We start from the raw sequence: 16,997 nt of genomic DNA, 5'->3' as shown, positions 1-16,997 counted from the left end.
AGAGAACGAAAGAGGATCGTCCACCGGACCGAGTCCGGTCGATATGGAGTGGCGGCGGCAGCAGCGGAAGCAGAGTGGACGTCGGCTAAGCGGACGCTACCGTCGGAGCGATGCAGTGGCTGCTGCCAGAGCCGCCGTTGCCACAGACCCTAAAAAAAGTGAATCGCAGAGAAAGTCTGAAATTACACGTCTTGGCTCCGAGCGGCTCCCTCGCCGGTCGGTTCTCCTTTTTCCTCTCTATGGACTCTTCTTATTCTACTCCTTGCTCTCCTGCTTTTGCAGTTGCTCCTGACCCTCCATCCGCTCCCCCGAAAGAGATTCATCATCGACTCTGTCACCGTAATCACCTCCTTGACTCCGTTTTCCACCTTTCCATTGTATAGTAGAAGGAAGTGTATGCTGCGCATCCCGTACGTTCATCAGTCCGTACGTCCGCCCGCTCCACCGACCGTATGTCCGTCCGTCCTTCCGTCCGTCTGTCTGCCCATCTGTCCGATTTCTCTCAAAGTCATTCAGAATCAAGTGTCGGACGATCCACGCGGCTGTCTGGGCGAGTCAAGATGCCTGTGCAGCGGCTTCCCAGTGCACTTCGGTGACCAGACCGTCGCTGAACCCTCTTGACCCAACTGGCTCACTGGCTAGCGACAAGCGGACGGACCGTCGACGGGCGAGCTCAACGTGTTCTTCGCTCGTGGCAAGAGCCTGGTCGCATATTAGAAGCGCCCTAATGAAAGCTTTTTGTGAGACCGGTCGGTCGCTTGCTGTTGCCACCGAAGCCGCCGAGACTCGGAGCCAACGGGTCGCGCGAGCTCTTTGCAACACCCTGAATACTCGTGGAAGTTAACGAGGAACAAGGCTGAGGCATATGAGCGTCGAGAGATATTTACAGGTACGCGCTCCCTCCCGTGGAATTCGACTGAGCACTGGAGGAGGCTTGTCGGCTCCAGATCGGAAACTCGTTCGCTCAGGCCGTACCGGAGAAACGCTCAGCAGTCCCATACCGAATTTCCCCAATCGAGGAGGACCCGATGCTCCGCTGATCCGGAATTCGGAATCTCCAGCTTCAAGCAACGGAGAAATCGGAAGAGGCTGTCCGCGACACTCGGCGAGTCTGTTCGAAGCCTTCTTAGATTACAGCGTTGCCGCGGATTTTTTTTTTTGTTTCTCCGACTGCGTACGAAGCGTCGAAAGGAAGTCGTTCCCTCGTGTAGACCGCCCCCCGTGTAGACTGCGCCGCGGCGGGAAAGGCGTCGACGACGATTGCAGCGGAGACAGCCACGGTATTTAAATAGCTCACTGTCCGCAGCACGGGCGGCAATTAAGCGCTTTTGATGGCAGACATTTCTCTCCTCGGAGGAGACCCTTTTCTCCCGTCGTTATCTTTCGGCGGGAGGCCTTGTGAACGGGACAGGTGAGGAGCGGGAGGTGCGGGAAAGAAACGAGGTGAGGGCGAGTGGCGGGGAAAAGAAAGTGAAAACTCCGCGCAGACATCGGAGCAGGGAGTCGAAATCAGAGAGGATCGGCAGACATAAAAGAACAACTACTGCAAAGAGAATTGTAAATAGCACCCGTTCTGACTCGATCTCACTCCGGTCTTCTTGAACTCGGGAGGAGAAATGTCAACACTGCTCTCTCCTGATAGGCTGACTTGTATGCATCGGACCGGAGCGCAGAACGTGAATTTCCCTCGGCTTCACACCAATGAATTATCCGGGAATTCCGCGATGTCGTCTCGTCCGCCCTCTGTCTCAGCGCCGCTTCCCGAAACAACACGTAGACTGGAGCACACATGTTGGCTTTTATTCTACGTGATCTCCGATTCAGAGGGAGAGAGTTGGGGAACATAGCTGCATAAAGCTCCGCGATAGATGGAAGGCAGCATACCGATGATGTCGACATCTAAGCCACCTTACCAATCAAGTCCTCCGCGAGTTCAGCGAGCCGGAAGCTGCTAAGAACCGGCCGGCCAACAGGCTTCCTCTGTTTCGCTTGCTGGTGGTGGTGAGGTGTCTCGGTGAGGCGATCCCCTCCAACTCGTCTCGCATCGCTCCCCACCGACAACCACCGACAGACTAAGGAGCTGTGTGCCACAAGGTGCCAAAGCAAGCCGTGATTAAGGTTTGCCAGTCTCGCTGGACGAGTGCTCGGCCAAACGGCCCAGCTGACTGAGTAACCGAAAAGCAAGGAGACCGATCGGAGGAGCGAAGCCTCGCTCGTCAGGTGTCCCCTCGGGGCCGGACTCCCGAGCAGCTGAAATGATTCGACTCAGGTTCGGGATTTCCGTCGAAGATCCAGCCATAGATCGTTGACTGAGCTGGTGGTAAACTCAGACAAGCTGTACATTGTTCGATTCTGGTCTCGATGGGTTTCTCTCTCTTCTGGGGACCTTTAGCCAGTCAGTGTTCTGACTCTGACCGAGGAAAACGTCGATCCCCGGTAGACCTGGAGGATTACTCGATGATGAATCGGGAGGGTTTCCGGGGCCGAAGGCCGTGACGTAAGGAGGATCCCCAGCGAGCACAGCAAAATCCCTTGTTGAGCATCAGCAACGGCGTATGGAGCTCCGCATGCTCGCCATACGGTGAATAATTGCGCAGATTAATGAGGAACTCGCTTAGCCGGCTTGATCCTCGAGCGAGCTGCCTGGACGATCAGGCTCCGCTTCATATACCCACTCACCGCATCCACAAACATTTACGCCGCCAGGCGACCTGCTCCGGAGGTGAATTGACCGATTAATCGACCACAGACATGCGGTAGGTACGTAGTATGGAAACAACGACGTTCACGATGTCGTCATGTCGAAACGCGAATAATAATTCGTTGAAGAGGCCTGTCCTCTCTCGATGGTCCAACCGGGAATCGACATCCGCAGACGGATGAAATGATCCGCGTAAAAACTCTCGAACTAAATGCCGAGGAGTCTGAATCTAAGAGCTGACTGTTTTGACAAGTCGGGGTCCGCTCCGTGGAGCTCGCCCCCGTTGATTTCATGGTTGTGTTTCAAGTTGGGTCGGAGAATTCGGGATTCGGTCTCTTGTTCGCTAGCCAGCCGTCCGCAATTTAGTTCTTCCATCCTCAGCTATTCCGCCTTCGTCGGGCGAGGTTCCCCGCTCCTACTCATGACGTCGTTTATGATATATTCGATACTTCATCGATCCGAGTTTTTTCCCTTAGAGCTAGGCGGTGGCCCTCCATTGAGAGTTCGCAAGACGCCGGATGGTGGAACAAAGTTGACTCAACGAGCCCTTGACCGTCCGGTGAGACCCCGTCCCAGAGATGCTCGAAGACCACCACCGTTCCTCGCTCTGAACGCAGGAAGCGGTGACGGACGCGGTGGGCACGCGGTGACGCTGAGAGGTAGGACACGGGCCATATTGACATGAAAATACCCCGTTCCCAACGGCTGCTTTTTGCCCAGAGGGCGTCGACGATAGTAGATAACATCTTCGTCTTGTCACGTTACAGTACGTGCAGGCCATGATTCGCACATTTGCACAGAAGCGACGAACAACGGCCAGCGACCGGAAGACGAGCGAGCGAATGGGGGAACGCGGACAGATCACGGCCAATAGCAGCAGATGTGGACAACTGCTTTTTCAACGGAAGTTTCTTCCCTCGGCTGGCTTTACGTGGTTGTGTAAAAGAAACAAATCGTTGGCCACCCGGAGTCTTTCGGTCCGCTAACGAGGAGATATCGCCTGGATTAAAGCTGTCCACGCTTAGTCCGTCTTGTTGGCCGCGCCAGCCCACAGCGACGATGGCGTCGGTCACCTACGAGAAAAGCGGCAGTCTCCGGAATGACGAGGGCTCTCCGACAGCGTTCGGCAGCTTTCCCGTCTCACCGTTCCCGTGCTTGTTTCCATTCTGTGAGAGCTCAGTAGACGAGAAACTCGAGTCAAACGTGCCGATTGCGAATTCCACTGTCGAACACGTCTTCTTCCCCGGTCATCCAGGCTTAATGATGAACCGATCGCCTTCGACTTTTCGGATGAGCCGAATTGGGTGAAACAACCGGGTCGAGGAGGCTTGGGTTCGCTCCGAGACAGTAAACGCACTTCACTGTATGTTATGTCGCTGATTTTTTTTTTCGACTAGGTAATTCGAAGGAGTGGCATGAATTCGCGTCAGGATTTTATTCGTCTCCATCATCATCTCATTGGACTTCACACCTGTGAGACTTTGATCACTTCATTAATGAAGACGGCGACTTGAGTATATGCACATATCGTGAAAATGTATTTACATCCAGGGTTCGGCGGCTGAGCGAGCGAGGAACCAGGGGCCGAGCAGTCTGGCGGACGGACGCGCATAGGGCAAGAGCCTCAATTTGTCAGAGCAGCTCGCTGCAAGATGACAGTATCGTGATAAATATGTCCCTCGCAGCTCACAACAGGCGAACTTCCGTATTCTCTTACCCGGTGTTGCCCTTTCAATCTCGCCCGATCCAGCGTTGCGCAGTTCCCCATCGAACCGTTTGCTCGACGAATCTTCAATGATCGCAGGACTTGCGAGAGATGGGAGTCAAAGGATTCGCGACTCGACGGCTCGAGCACAAAATCAGAGGCGGAGAGAAAATCGTTTTCAGCCTCTTGGTTGCCGAGTATTTCCGTGGCGAGAGCTCAAATCCGGTTGTGTTAAAATACGGCTCAGGTTGACCAGGGCTCCCGAATAACGAGCAATGAGAGCCGAGGAATCCACAAAGCTCTTGCTGCACCGATGGACTGTCGAGAACCAGCCGAGGGGAGCCAGTGGCGATCAAGGGGACTGACTCCGAGAGATCAGAGAACCGAAAGATCGAGGAGCTGACCGATTTCCCGTGCGAAAACTCTGCGAGTAGTTCGAGGATCATTGAAACACTGGATCTTTCAAGGCTCATCGAAGCCAGGAACTGCTTTCGTGCTCACCGTAGCAAACGAGCAATCGACAGATCTGACGGACGGGACAGACGCACCGACCATGGCAACGATTTTAATTAGGCATGGAACAGTGATTTCTTCTTTCCAAATTTCGTTCTAATTGGGAGAGAATTCGCTGCGCTCGCTCGGTGTCAACGAATTGAAGAGACGACGAAATGTTCCGATGAGTCCGCTTCGTTTGTTCCACGGTCACCGAGTTTCTTCTCTGTCGTCGTCGTTGACGTCGTCGTCGTCGCTTTGACCAGAGGAAGCACGCCAGCAAACGAAGCGACGGACGGATGGTGGCGAGCCGCCCGTCCGTTAGTCCGCCACTCGTCCAGTCCGCCCATCTGTGTCTCTGGTTGTCTTTCTGTGCGGCACCGACGGTGGCGGCGGCGGCGCCGACTCGGTCCATAGTGAGCTAACCCAATAAGGTGCCTGGGGAAATCGTGAATACACAGCTGTTTCCCGAAAAGAAGACATCGCCGCGACTTTCTCTGCGAGTGAACCGACAGGAGGCGGGCGAGCTTCTTAAGCATCTCCTGAGACTCCTAACAAGCTGATTGCATGCCTCCCTACGCGTCGGTCGGGACGTCTGCTCGCTCGTCTCTGCGTATGTCGGGGCGCTTTGTTTTGACAACTAAGTCGTTGGATTGTGGCGTCGATCATCGACGCATCCTTCAGAAAACGTCCCGATCCTGCGCGTGTTCTTTTTTTTTCTTTATCGTCGCGTTGCGATTGCGCGTACATCCCCGCACCGAGAGGTCCTCGGTGTCGACCCGGCCTACCACCCAGGATGACGCCCCTCGATGATCTTCGTTGACAAAGGGAAGAAGAATGAAGGAATAAAGGGCTTCAAGGTCACCCGCGAAAATCCTGAACCCAGATTCAAAGAAATGAGACTGAGCTCTCTAGGTCAAAACATTTTCACGTGATTGGGACGTTCCTGCGGACTTTGCGGTATTTTTTTGGGGACTCCTCACTACGGTTCGTAGGAGGCCGTGAAATTCAGCGAAATCCGCCGCGAGTCCATGGAATGGGCAGCACAAAGTCAAGTATCTTTCAGTACTCACTTATTCGTGCGGCGGGTGCTGCGCCGTAAGGGCCATCTGTAAGAGAAAAATTAACAAATTAGAGCGAACTTCTTGAAATGAGGCCAGCGTTCGACGCGTCAGAAATCTTTCCGCGTCGTTTCCGAAGAACCCGTGGGAGCCCAGAACCCCTCCACCGTTTTCTCTAATGAGGCTGCACCATCACTTCGGAAACACCGCACATGCATCTGATCCCGATCCTGATGACTAGGTCGAAATGATGTCACGAACGATTGTCGAGCACGAAACAGACTAAAGCGAACGACCACCATAAGGTAAGGCGTTCGAGATTTTCAGTCTTGCCCAGAAGGAACGGAATACCGAGCGAGGATATTTTTGGCTCGTTGTCGTTCTCGCTGTCGCCGTCGTCGTCGACGCTTTCGCAGATGCGTCTGGCAGCAGCGAAGGTTGTCACTACCAGCGGCCAACGTTCACATTGGATGGGAGGCAAGTGGGAGAAACGAAAAAAGCAGGGGTTGCATAAAAAGTTACAAATAATTAAGAAACTTCCCCGCTTCCCTCCTCCGCGTCGTTTTCCTAGGGAGCTCAACGCCGCGCCGTCTGGCCGCGAGCCGGGTTCAACGAGCTCCTCTTCTTGGTCGCGCGAGTTCCGTTCCGAAAGTAAGACATACATATGTATACTCTCCAGGATAGCGCGGGAAATTCAGGAAACGTACGCTCACTCGGAACACTTTCCCGACGGGGTCTCCCCCGTTGAGAGGGACCGAAAAGTTTCAGACAAGAAGGCCAGAAAATTTCGGAATGTCGGGATCACGAACGGAATTTCCCAAACCCTGCGGGACAAACTCAAATTCTACTGCTCGTCGTCTGACCCGATCCGCGAGAGTTCCCAGAGTTCCACTCATTCGACTTTACGGGGGAGGCGCGACGGACCGCTGGAAGATCATCGATTTCGATCTCCTCTATTTGGAGGATTGTCCAGAATTGATCGATATCGGTTTTTTTCTCGATGGAGCGTCTCTCCTTCATCCTGGCGGGATGAATCAACAACACGATTGAATGGACCGGTCCGATGAAACATTTAGGGAGACTTGTCATGGAAATCGGGGAGGACAGGGCTGTTGTGGTCGGCAGTTTGATGCGGCCTACGGAGATGGAGACTATCCTTCAACGAGGATTTAGGTTCTCTTGATTTATGGGATGTCAAGCCCGGTCCTGTGCTCCTGGATAGCAGCGCTAGTAGGTGGCAGTGGTAGTAGTAGCGGAAGGAGTAGCAGCGGCAGCAGCTCCGGGAGGACCATTAAAGTTTCTTCCTCGCTTTGAATCATTCTCCGTTGTCTCCCTTCCCTGCGCGTTTTAGTAGAAAGAGCTCTTTCCGACTCTATCGTTCAAAGTTTTGAAGGCTTATATTTCATTGGTTAGAGGTACGCAACCCTTCTTTATTTTTTTTCCTCCGAAGAGGAAACTTTCGATTTCCCCTAGCACGATCATCGAATAGTCCCGTCGTGGATCTTCCTTGGGCATTGGTTCCTTCCGGGAATGTCCTCTCTCCGGCAGACGTCAAGCGAGAAACCTAACTGAATTTAAGTGAGACGGAAGCGAAGCTCGAGCTTTTCCCGTCCGCCCAAATGGCAAACTCCAAGAATGGATATGGGTGAATGAGAGACTATGACTTGGGTCTAGTTGTCGGACCCGGGAAGCCGCATCGCATCGATAAAGAGCCAATCGAAAAAAAATCCAGTTTCCGGGAGCGAGATCGGGACAGCGACAATAGCTGGTCAAACAGACATGAGCGATAAGAAAGAGGACGAATGCGGCGAAACAATGTGAGCGAATGAGCGTAATAAAAAAAGAAACGGGAGGAATCGTGGGGAGCCGAGACACGGGGATGGGCGCGAAGTTCGCAGCCGAGAACTGCGAGATAGAAAGCTGATTAAAAATGTATCGTTTTTATGCAAATTCGTCGGACTGGCACCAGCCAACCGAGCGGCCGACCGACCGACCAACCAGTTTGGCCAGGGTGCCGGCCAGCCTGGGCAACGCAGCCTTAATCTGGCATGAGGATTTTTATTCCTTCTCCTTGTCTTATACACTCAGCTGTATCCACCCACTGTCTGTGTTTCGCTTTCTGTTCCGCCTTTTTGGACAGTTTCCTCCGCCCAACCTTTCCAGCTCAAGTTCGCGAGCGATGAGGAAATCGGGTAATTAGGGAAGATCTCCCCCCCCCCATTAGAGCTCCCGGTAGTTGTTATGAGACAAGAACAGCTCAGATTGATCCAGTTATCCACCTTCCGGAGAATCTGAGATCGATTGCGATATTCTTCGAGGATGTTTTGTTCAGCCTTGGTTTCGGAAAACTCTCTATCCTCGATTTGCGTTTTTCTTGCCCCAGGACCTTCACAGAGGTCCGAACTGAGGCTCTGATCCTGAGGAATTCATACGTCTCACGAATTCTGTGGGGTGAACAGCTACGAGAAGATCTTAGGTTCCCACTTTCCGAGGTGTTTCAACCCAGGCTCGGGAAATCCTCTTCTCGAACATCTTCAGCTGGTCAGGGTATCGATTCTCCTCTCCCAAGCTCTGTTCAACCTTTCGAATGGGGACGTATTGTTGAGGGAGCGGATCTGCCGTGGCTTTATTCCTATTGCCACCTAGTCTGCGCCCCGGTGGACTGCGAGCGGGAGTGGACAAAATCTGGTGAAATCAGTGGCTCTTCTTCTATTCCTCACAGGCCGCCTGTCTGTCCCGCCGTCTGCCGAGCAGCGAGCGGCTGAGTGAGCAAGCAAGCGGTGTCTCTTGAGACTCGGAGGCCAATCGGCCACAGCAAGGTAATTGCCCGGATTAAGTGTAGCCTAGCTCGGTCCGAGAGAAGATCGTTAATCGTAACTCCTCGAGCCTCGTCGCTTCTGTTGCGGCCACTGTGAGTCTCGTTGTTGCCGCCGCCGCCAAAGAAGGCGATAGGAGTGGTCGTGATGGCTATGGTGGTCTTGTCCCGACCGACTACTGACTCACCAGTGAGAGGACGTCACTCCGTTGGCCGCTCGGCACTCAAACAAAATTGCTCGTTCGGCCTGTTTCCAGCTCTCTGCCGACGGACGTAGAAAACAAGAATTTTTCTTCGGTCAGCTGCTCTGCTTGCTCGACCGCCAGTCCGCCACCACCTGCTGCTGCTGCTGCTGCAGATGTCGGCGGTTTTTTCTTTTCTATAATGGCCCTATTCTCTGCAGCGACTTCTCGAGTAGGTTGCTTTCGAAATGAAGACAGATGCGAGTCAGTTGGCCAGATAGTCCTCTTTCGTTGCGGCTACTAGATCCGCCGCTACCGCCGTCGACGTCTCGAGGGACTCTCTCGCGGCTCCTACTGACCGCACATATATTTCGATTGACGTCGTCTTCGACTACTCAGCCATCCGCGACCGGGAAGAGACTCACGGCGAGTCACAAAAAAAAGGGGACGACACTCACAATGAGCGTTGCAGAAACATAGAGGCCTCTGATATGAACACTTTGCGGAAAGCTTTCCGTTCACGAAGCGGGAACGCAGAGATTTACCACGAAGCGTTCCGAACCTCCACCACCATGAACCCTCGCGATCGATACTGCTCTCGGAGCTCGGTGTGCGGACTCTCCGGTCAGCCGAGAAGTTCCGGAACGGAGTCCGGGATCCGACAATTTGTAAGGCGATATTGACGGATGGAAAAATTAAAATGAAGCGTTCGCGTTTACCGATGCTCTTGCGAAGCCGAGTACACTCTGCTCAGAGGCTCCGCGCGGAGAGTCGCCCTGGAGTTATCTCCAGAATTATCTTCCATCAAGTGTCTCCGTCCCGAATTCCCGTGGCTTTGTGTGCGATGAGAGCCCGCTTCGTGAAACAAATCTTCCGGACATGGATGGCGGTTTCAGTTCCTCTAGGTTTCGGGGGGCGCTGCCTCGAATTTTCAGCGAAGATTCTCACCGCCGTTCGATCGGTAGGTTGTCGAAATACTCCGACGTCCCGGGAAACGAAACGACGAACGACCGACCGACCGAGAGGTGCCAATGATGACGAGCGCGGCGAGAAATACGATAGAGTCAGACCCATCTGGTGCGACAACGTAGTCTGTACTTCCCGATACGGTAACGCCAACGGGAGATGGCTGGATGATGATAAGGAGTCTCTCGTCTCATTTCATTTCATAGACGAGTAGAGGAACGGAAAAGATGAGTGGGGTCGACCGAGCAGGCGGTCGCTCGCGCGGTGCTCCGAGTCGTCGCCTTTTTTTTCCTTGACAATGTGATGTGTGTGACGACATCGAAGCAAAGAGTGCGGCTCCATCAGTGCGGCCCCGCTGACGAACCTCTTGGGGAGAAATCGGCGTCGAGTCATAGGAAATTCTGATTCTCCGTCTGTTACGATTCGCACGATTTCCCGGAAAAAATTGACGCATACAGCACTGACGTACAAATCGAAACTGTTTGCCAACAGTGTATGAAAAAGAGACGAGTGCAGGTACGGGGCACGGACCAGTCACGCCTTATTAATTACGTAATTAGGCACTTTTTGCTCGGGGCCAATATCAGGGCTATAAGCGTGATGATGACGACGACGGCGGCGGCGCTGGCGACGACGACAAAGCTCCGTTCTCCCCTCGCACTCGCCATTTCCTTCTAAACCCTTCTCGGCGCAACCAACGGGAGACGGCTCCTACTCTAAAAACATAACACCGCTTCGGAAGACCGAAGTCGTTGAATTCAACAAAAATCTCTCTTCGAACCGGCCGAACACAGGGCGAACACGTTTTTACGGCCGTCACCCTATATCCTTCCCTGCTGCTGCTGCCGCTGGTGGTGGTGGTGTTAGACCTCTTCCTATTCCTAGCCGGACTCGTCTTTGTCGTCGGCGTCGTGGTATTCTCCACAACAAGTGAAACTTCTTTCGGGTCTCCGGCGACGTCATCTCTCGGAGAAATGTTTCGCGGAAGTATCAGAGCGAGCCTCGCCGACTCCGGTCCTCCGTCAAAATATTTATTATTTCTTTTATTGTGTGAATTCATCCAGGCATCGGAGCAACATGCGGCTCTGTCTTTATCCTAGGTTATCAATGACAAATCGAGCTCCTGTTCGAATTGAGCGACACGTTCATTCGCCCGCAGAGTTGAAAAAACACAGTGCGACCGGCGTTATGAGAGTGAGTGCGGTGACAAAAGCCAGCTACTGAGTGCGCCGATATTAAATGCCCTCGTCGACGAATCTCTGCGAAGGGGTTTACAACACGCAGGGCTACTATGGCCTCGGGCGATTCCCAGCAGCGCGCTTTATAGAGCCGTGACTGGGATATTGTGCAAGTGAGTGTTTTCCCGCTTCTCCTCGTGCGCGTTGTTTCCGCGTGCGTGGATCCACGGCACGGGCGTGGGACATATCGATTCGGGAACCTACTCGCCCTGTTGCTTACTCCCGCAAGGCCTCATTCCGCAAGTGAGAGGGCCTGAATTCCTCGGGCTCGAATCTCGGGGTCTCTGGAAGAGGTCATGCTCCTCCCACTGAATGGATTCAGTTCTGAATCGCTCCCATCCAGACTGGGTCCGGTATCGATTGACGGGACGTTTTCGTGGCCGCCAGGAGAATGTACTACAATTTAATTACATACTGCAGCCGGAGCGTCATCGAAAGTTCGGCCACGATGGTCTCTGGGAGCGATTTCCCCGACTTGCAAAACTATTGCTCCCGGAACGTTGCATAAAGTACATGCAGATGATGACGACATCCATAAAGAGGCTTTGCAGGCATCCAGGCGGATAAGCGGCGTGTGAGAGCATTTATCGGCGGACGGAATGCGTCAGGATGAGGTTTTATTAACTGAGCGCGGCCGCCGCCGTCACTTAATCCTGAATACGAGAGCGAAGGTGGTGGTTAATCAGCAGAAGCAGCAGTAGAAAAACGAGCTGCTTAGTCGGAGCATGGAGATTTTGTCGGCGATGAAGCTCACAAAAATTCACCAACCAGCCATCCGACCGAGCGAGCGGGCGGGCGACCGACCAACCATCCGTCGACCCGAGCGACCAACGAGATCCCAAAGCAGCACCAAAACAGACCCACATGCACACATCCTGACATTCCCAGAGGGATCTCGAATGTTCATCAGATGCCTCCTTTTTTGCGGATCATATCCTGAATCCGAATGCGTCCGAGCGATCGGATCTCTTCTCATCCGCAGTAATCATCGATGGTGGGGGAATTCGGCGTTTTTCCGCGTTACGAGCTTCTTGGAACACCCGGACATCGATCAAATCGAGATGGCCGATAATCTCGCGCTCCAAAACGCTCCGGATAGCATCCTCGCGAGGACGACGCAGTATTTCTGCCGAACCCCTCGCGATGTTGTTGTTGCTCGTGTCGTCGTCGTCGTCGTTGTTGTTGTCCGGTAAGTAACTGGTGGCTTTGTATCTATGGAGCCGGTCTGTTTCAAATCGGCTTTTCTCCGAAGTTCTCGGCATTACAGATAAATCCACTTTGCTCCCATTGACGATGACGAGGAAGGCGGCCGGCTGCGACGACAAGCATGACAACGACAATGAAAAGGACAACAACTAGTTTCGTATTTTTTTTCTTTTTTGAAGCGACGGACTCGATCGCCCCCTTAACCGTCCTCACGAACTCCGTAGAGTTTCAGCATCTTGCACGAATGCCGCTCGAGTAACTCTTCTGGCTACAATTATACGTCGCAGAGGACTTTTATCAGGTCACCTGATACCTGATGATGCCGCCAGCTGTTGGAGTTTCGAAACTTATTTCTCCGCTGGCTGCCTGTCTCACTTACAACGATGGAGAAGAGCTTCATTTATCAGGATTTCAAACAGTGATAACGAAAAGATGTCCCGTCGGCGTCGACGGCGGCAGTAGGGAAGACAACGTGGGTCTGTTCGAGCGCGAATTCACCAGGAGTAACTCTCCGGCAAAACTCCATAATAACCTTGAAATTCTTCCCCGAGCTCAGATCCCTTTCCCGGAACTTCTCTGTCCGAACCAGATGGTGGATCTTCAGCGTTTTCCCAACCGGTAGCGCTCTACCAGCTCCCCGGTCCGTATGTCAGAATGTTCCTTGGAAGCATCTTCTTGCCGAGTGACCGTCGCTCCGGACTTGACTCTCCCTCCTCCGTTGGGGGAATCCCCCGATCTCGGAGCGATCATGAATGACTTGAAAAAATTCCAACCAACGCTCCAATCATGATCATGTGCAGTTCAATAAATTCGCGGAACCGCATCCCCGAGACGCCCACCCGGGCTCGTGGGTTCGACGCTCCCCATTCCGACCCCCTGCGGCAGATCTCTGAATGTGTGACTCTGTCTCGGGATCTGACGACGCAGAGCTCTTCGCCCCAGCTGGCTCGGAGAAAGCAATCTGGAATGACCGACGCGATGACGCAAGGGCCGCAGGTGTCCGCCAGGGATTCGGACAACCGCCGTCTCGCGAGCCTCTTCATGATCCGTTTGCCGGTCCATCAGCCCGCGTGTTTGTCTCGCTGTCCGTTCATTCTCGTTCTGTCAATCCAGGCAGTCCGTTCCATCGCTTGCCGTTCTTTCGTCCACGAAATCCAAACCATCGAGGAAATACTCATCAAAAATTAATTTCTACCGTCAACGGTGGTCATGGTGGGCGCGCCGGCATTCGAAGCATCCGATAGGAGCGCTTGCCGCCATCGTTGTCGGAGTGCGTCCTCCGCTCACAAAGTTGGTTCTGCTTTCGTGTGAAGTTCAGCTGCCGATGCTGCCACTGCTGTTGCCGGAGCTGTCTAACTAACAAACGCGCGCATATGAGCATACGGAGGAGAACATCATTACGTCCATTAAAGGCTTCGAAGATAATTGAGTTATGGGTCTGTTCGAGTTTTTGCTTGGCTTAACGCGAACCAGATAGACGACCGAGGGGCGCTTCCGCGAAATTCGGCTCAGAATAGATCAAACACTCAGTGCTCGTCGTCAGCTGTCTCTGCTGCCGCCTTCAATGCTGCTTGTGCGAAATACATAATATTATTCCCCTAGGCTTTCTCTCGCGTTCTCGCCAGCTCAGCCCCCCGCGCGCATTCTTCCTCAAAGAATGACAGTGCGTGCGTGATGAATAAATTATCGAATAATCAGGAGCGACCCTGTGTCAAAGTCTCGGGACGGAATCGAGAGCTATTTCGTCGGAGGTGGTCGTCAGAGCTCGAAGGAGATTGATGGTACGGACCTGTCTGGCTCCGTCACCGGCTCGGTCGATGGTTTTCCGCGCGAAATTTACTAGGTCTTATGCAGATGCGCCGCCGGCAGCGGGCAATAGATTGCGGCGAGTCATTTATTGACTCGGCTAAGTGCATTCGACTGAACACCCCTTTGAATCTCAGATATCGTGGCTGGCTCCTGTGTTTACTCTGTGGCCGCGTTGGTTTCTTATAACGTCTGATTCATGACAGACATATCAGCATTACTCGTGCCACACAGGCCGCTTCGTTCTTCGAGAAGGAGGAGGAGGAGGAGCGAGCATCGACCAACCCGCCAGCCAGCCAGCCTGCCCGCCCGGCGAATAGGCATACGGAAGGGTTCGCATCCTACTAGTCGAGCGACAGGCGAGGCAGAAAGGTGGAAGAACTTTGGCCTCCGCCATAAGGCCAGAGAGACGTGTGAGCAGAGGGAACGTTGGAAAAATTAAGTGATCAAGATGAAGCCGAGCATTCGAAGCGACATCAAAGCGAAGTGATCTACTTCTAGTCGAGCGCCCCCGCTGAAGAAATGTTGATTACATATTTATACGATAGCTTGCTCCGAGGTTAACCCAGCTGTGAATTTGTAGCGGCAGTCTGTCAAAAAGGGAGCCAGGAAGGCTGCGGAGCCACCGATTCCATGACTCGCGCTACGGCAATCTCGACACCCACGAGTTTCCGAGACGTCTCTCTTTGAAGCTCCGTCTTGATGGGTTCTACTCAACATCACGAATCACGACAGGGAGCGACGAAGTTGTCTCACAGGACCCCGGCCGACTTATTTACCTGGCGTTTCTCTTCGGAACGACGGACTCCAGAGGAGACGTTCCCGCCCGGATCCTTCGAGTACCGCATCTTTCCTCATCGCATCATTGTTCGGATCTGTGCACGGTCGCCTTCCCGATCGGGCGCTTTTCGCTGGCGCGATCAATTCCGTGAGAAGTTTGGAATTCCGTACTGCGATTGCAGCGGTCGTCAATTAGAGGGCGGCGAGGTTGTTGTCGGCTGCCATCGGACGTCAATCACTACACAGAGACGAGGGCGGCCGCGCGGGGAATTCCATTTTTCATCCGCGGACGAGAAGGGAAAAAATGACAACGGAACTTGAGTCGAGAATGGCAAAAACTCGCGTCGGCGGTCGTGGCGACCGGGAGCTGGCGAACTCGAACGAGAAATTCAGTGTGACATTCATGTCATCGGATTTAAGCCGTTCAAAGACGGAACGTTTCTCTTTCCTCGCAAAGCCAAGCGACGGGTTCTCTTCATGGCTGCTGCTGCTGCTGCCATCATCACGACCACGGCCTCCCGTGCTCTCTTCCTCCGTCGGGCTCCGCATCCGCTCCTTGGAACTCGTTACCGGAGCGACAAACGAAATGTTTCCAACGGTGCATTCGACTGAGACACCTCCGAGTCAACTTGCCATTTTCTCGTTACGCTCAACGAGGTCTCTTCGGGGGGTAGATGGTCGACCGACCGTCCGACCGACCGAATTGTCTGAATGAGCCTGAATCGTCACCTCGAAGACGAAAGTCGACCAAGTCCACCTGCTCTTTGATTTCCGAGGACTGGGAGAATTTGTGACAGCTCCTCTCGTCTGACCCTATTCAAATTAAGTCTCACCGTCTCTCCGGGATTCTTCTTTTCGCCGCACGTTCGACCCGCCTTCGGGATTCCGTTTTTCATATCGTGCAGAGGGAGTGGCCGCTCCCGGGACTCGCGGGGAAGCAGCGAGTTTGGACGTCGCATGCTGCTACATATTCGGATACGGAGAATCGACCGACCTACGACCGACTTGCAAGCTGGCTTGCCGGCAGGCTGGACGTAGGAAAACAATAGAAGCTCCAAGAAGAACACTCAAATTGGCTTCATTAAGGCTCGACAGCGGAGAAAAGGAAACTTCTATGCTAGACGGCCGAGTACGTGCCTCGGCGACGCGAGCTCAAGTCGACCGAAGAATTTGAGTTCGATAGATGAATGGATGGACGGACGGACGGAGCCCCCGCCTCGCGGATGGACGAGGCAGCCTGAGGACAGGGACGAACCTATGGCCGTAGCTAGAGCCGGCCGAAAGTTGGAAGACTGCGGCTTGCGTCCCCGACATCGTTCCCGACCGGCTTTCCATTCGGTTCGGGCTCCCGAGCAGCACCCCGATGCCGGGAGCTCACAATTTTCACCGACTACAGATCGTTTGAGCGAAAATGACTAATCTTGCATGTGATAAAAAAAATCGTAGGGATGTTGCACGCTCCTCAATCGGAGTCGAATCGCAGCCAGCCCGCACTTAGAGGGGGCGGGTCGACAGAGTCGTTGGAATTTGCTCAAGGAAAATGGTTTCGGATGAATGAATCATCGATTGAAAGGGGAAAAAAGCTCCCCGGGATTCGATGTCCTCACTTGACCGCGATGAAATCTCTCAATGAGTTTGAATCCATGTTAAACATCGGATGACGATTCGACGAGGGGGCCGCGACGCTCGAGATCTCGGAGGACAAGTCAGTAGCAAAGCTCTGTTCCGCGACTTGATTTAAGAAAAAAAAACTCGCTAATTACCTCGCAGACAATTTTCCTTCTCCCCGTGCCGTGTCAAGTCGTGCCTGGGAGAGTTGTTCCCGGAGCGCCCCAAACCTCAGCGCGTACCCTCTCGAACGTTGCAATTTTTGCCAAGTGGTTCTCCGCCTACTTCTTTACACTGTCTTACTCTCTGACTTGCTAGCTAGCTTACTAGCTGAGACGGCGGCTAGCTTTAATAATAAAAAACCGGACTTCGTCGATTAGTCTCTAGTCAAAGAAACTAAAGTAACTGATTGAAAAGTTGGGCTTTTGGCCTCCCGA

The 16,997-nt window shown here is 53.5% G+C and overlaps 1 protein-coding gene across 1 annotated transcript in view; it reads right to left on the bottom strand.

Annotated features, from left to right (window-relative positions):
* Positions 1-16,997, bottom strand: part of LOC100897335 (agrin-like) — a 75,764-nt gene that overhangs the window by 30,338 nt on the left and 28,429 nt on the right. Inside the window, 1 exon segment of the mRNA XM_029110794.1 lies at positions 5,972-6,007. Coding sequence (XP_028966627.1) covers positions 5,972-6,007 — 36 coding nt within the window.

Source organism: Galendromus occidentalis, unplaced genomic scaffold (assembly GCF_000255335.2).
Source record: "Galendromus occidentalis unplaced genomic scaffold, Mocc_1.1 scf7180000077116, whole genome shotgun sequence".
Taxonomy (NCBI): Eukaryota; Metazoa; Arthropoda; class Arachnida; order Mesostigmata; family Phytoseiidae; genus Galendromus; species Galendromus occidentalis.
Note: the sequence above shows the minus strand (reverse complement) of the source record. Positions and strands in the feature narration are given on the sequence as shown.